Source organism: Drosophila hydei, unplaced genomic scaffold (genome assembly GCF_003285905.1).
Source record: "Drosophila hydei strain 15085-1641.00,03,60 unplaced genomic scaffold, DhydRS2 tig00000001-arrow-pilon, whole genome shotgun sequence".
Classification (NCBI taxonomy): domain Eukaryota; kingdom Metazoa; phylum Arthropoda; class Insecta; order Diptera; family Drosophilidae; genus Drosophila; species Drosophila hydei.
Genome location: NW_022045643.1, coordinates 8,541,301 through 8,543,799, shown reverse-complemented (window position 1 = coordinate 8,543,799; position 2,499 = coordinate 8,541,301). Strand labels below are relative to the sequence as shown.

Genomic DNA, 2,499 nt, shown 5'->3' with positions numbered 1-2,499 from the left:
ACGGCTCGACAGCGGCTATTTTTAACCACGTGGCAGGCGCGTGTGGCTGGCGACCCCCGAAACCGAAACCAAAGCCAAAACCGAAGCACAACAGGCCCCCCATTTGCCGCCCTCGTTGCAACTGCCTGTGTGTGTGTGTCGTGAATGAATTTATAAATAAAATCTGAGATCACGGGCCGCCACTTCTGGGGAAATCCATCTGTGAATAAGTAGAATATATATCTCCTGCTGAGTTTTTCTTTGCGCACTTTTCCTAACATTTCGTGACTTTTCTCGCTTTTTTTTCCGTCGTTTTTTTTTTGTTATTTTATATATTTATTATCAGCGCCCAAATTTTTGGGGCGTTGGGGTTTCAGTCTTGATGGGCCGCTGATGGCTGGCTTCTAATGAAGCCTGTGTAGCTGTCATCGACACGAAATTTGATTTATTTTTAGTTCGTCATCTGAGCTGGAATCGAGTTCAGTCGAAAGTTCAAGCTGTTCGCTTTCAAAGACCTTTATTGCTAGTTAAAATAAAAAAGTGTATGAAATGTTTGCTTCTAACTCTGACGATCCTCAATCTTGACGAGCACTATAAAGCCGCCGACATTCTTGCCACCTGTAAAGAACGTTATGATGGCCTTGACCATGCCGCGCGGCACCTGCTCGGGCCAATCCTGGGTGTTGAACAGCACGCTCTTGATATAAAACTCGCCCTTTGGTATGGGGCAGGTGTCCTCGCCGACGAGTGGAAAGTTCGTGGTCTCGCCATCGCTGACCGAGGGCTGCACGAATTGCACATAGAACTTCTTGAAGCACTCGCAAATGCTGGTCTGCGGCACGTCGAAGACCATGCGCTTGAAATCCCCGTCGTTATTGGGACTGGAGTACAGCTCCACGGAGACCTTGAAGTCGTCGTTGTCCATGTCGCCCAGAAAGGAGAACGAACCGTTGATCGCACGATCGCGTCCAACTGTTTTCAGATTGTCGAACAAGACGAGCGTCTCCGAGTCGCCCTCAAAGGGCTCCAACTGCTCATTGCTGACCACGTAGGCTTGCTCGCCCTGCGCAAAGAATGTCTCACTCGATATCACGCAAATTTCAATTCATTGATATTTACCGCAATGTGATGCACTAGCTGGACGACTATGAAAATTATTGCCCACTTCATTTCGAGCTCGGGTCGTACAGTAGCCAATCGTGACAATTGCCTGGTCTATTTATTCACTGGCCCCGGGGCCTATCTACAGCACGCGATATTCATGTTTTCAGTCCCATGCTGTTTAGACCAATCAGTTTCGTGTTTGTCGATCTTGTCTCGGCTTGTTAAATTTGCTACAAAGTTGTTAATTATATTTTTTTTTTAATATTTACAGCAAAGGTTGTAAAGCCTTTGGCTGGCAAAGGCATTTATTTTCAGCTATTTTAATAACTCACAAATCATTAACGTAATATCTATGATCGCATTTTTGTTGTCCCTGGCAGATGACTTGACAACGTGATCGATTCATGTGGAGCACAAATTCCAGGGCTCGAACCAGTTGATGTACTTGGCCTTTGCTGATAATGGGCTAAAAATAAACTTTGCCTTGTCAAATGAGATTCTGATCTAACTACAACTAACATATGCATATGGGGGTACAGAAATATATATTCGAATCATTTTATATTTTTTATATTTTGACCAAGAAAATATTATTTCATAATGGTGGTCATACAAAGGAATGGAATCATTCCTTTTAAAATCTATGTCATGTTTCATATATTTCATTCCATTCCACTTAATATCCATGCATCTTACATATATTGCATTTCATTCCGGTTAATTTTCTTGTCATGTTCCATACATTCTATTCCATTTAATATCCATAGCATGTTTCATACATATTTCTTTATATATTCGTGTCCTGTTCCATGCATCCCATTCTATTCCATTTAATATCCATGCAATTTTCTATACATTCCATTTACATTTTTAGCATCTGTGACATGTTCCAAACATTCTATTTCATTTCTTTTAATATCAAAGTCATGTTCCATATATTCCATTTAATTTCCCTGTAATATTCCATATATTCCCAAACATTCCATACCATTTTCTCTTAATATCCATGCCATGTTCCATCAATTCCCTTCCATTCCGTTTCATATCCATGTCATGTTCGACACATTATTTTTTTAATATCCATTCCATGTCTTTTAAATTCCAATTCATTTCATAACTTGAATAGCATCGCCTTAGCTTAATTGGAAGTTCTTCAAACTTAGGATTATCTAAGGTCATGAAAGTGGACGCAGAATACCCTTTCGTTGTTCTACTTGAATACTACTTGCTACAAAGTCTATATTTTGACGTAACGACGACGAGGTGAAGCTAAATTTTATTTTAATTTTTGCAGGCTAAATTTTATTTTAATTTTTATAGGCAGGCTTAAAATTAAATGTCTAATTTTCTATTGTGCTCAAAAAATTTTGTTTTTTTCTCTAAAACTTTTTATATTTGTGTGTTCTATCTCACTTC

General features: G+C 39.7%; 1 protein-coding gene across 1 annotated transcript; it reads right to left on the bottom strand.

Annotated features, from left to right (window-relative positions):
* Positions 1 to 464: 464 nt before the first annotated feature.
* On the bottom strand, positions 465 to 1,156 carry LOC111599253. Its single transcript, XM_023314852.2, has 2 exons — positions 1,099 to 1,156; positions 465 to 1,042 (listed from the first exon to the last, which is right to left on the bottom strand). The coding sequence occupies exons 1-2, from the start codon at positions 1,147 to 1,149 to the stop codon at positions 539 to 541; spliced, it is 555 nt and encodes a 184-aa protein (XP_023170620.2). The 5' UTR covers positions 1,150 to 1,156; the 3' UTR covers positions 465 to 538.
* Positions 1,157 to 2,499: the final 1,343 nt, after the last annotated feature.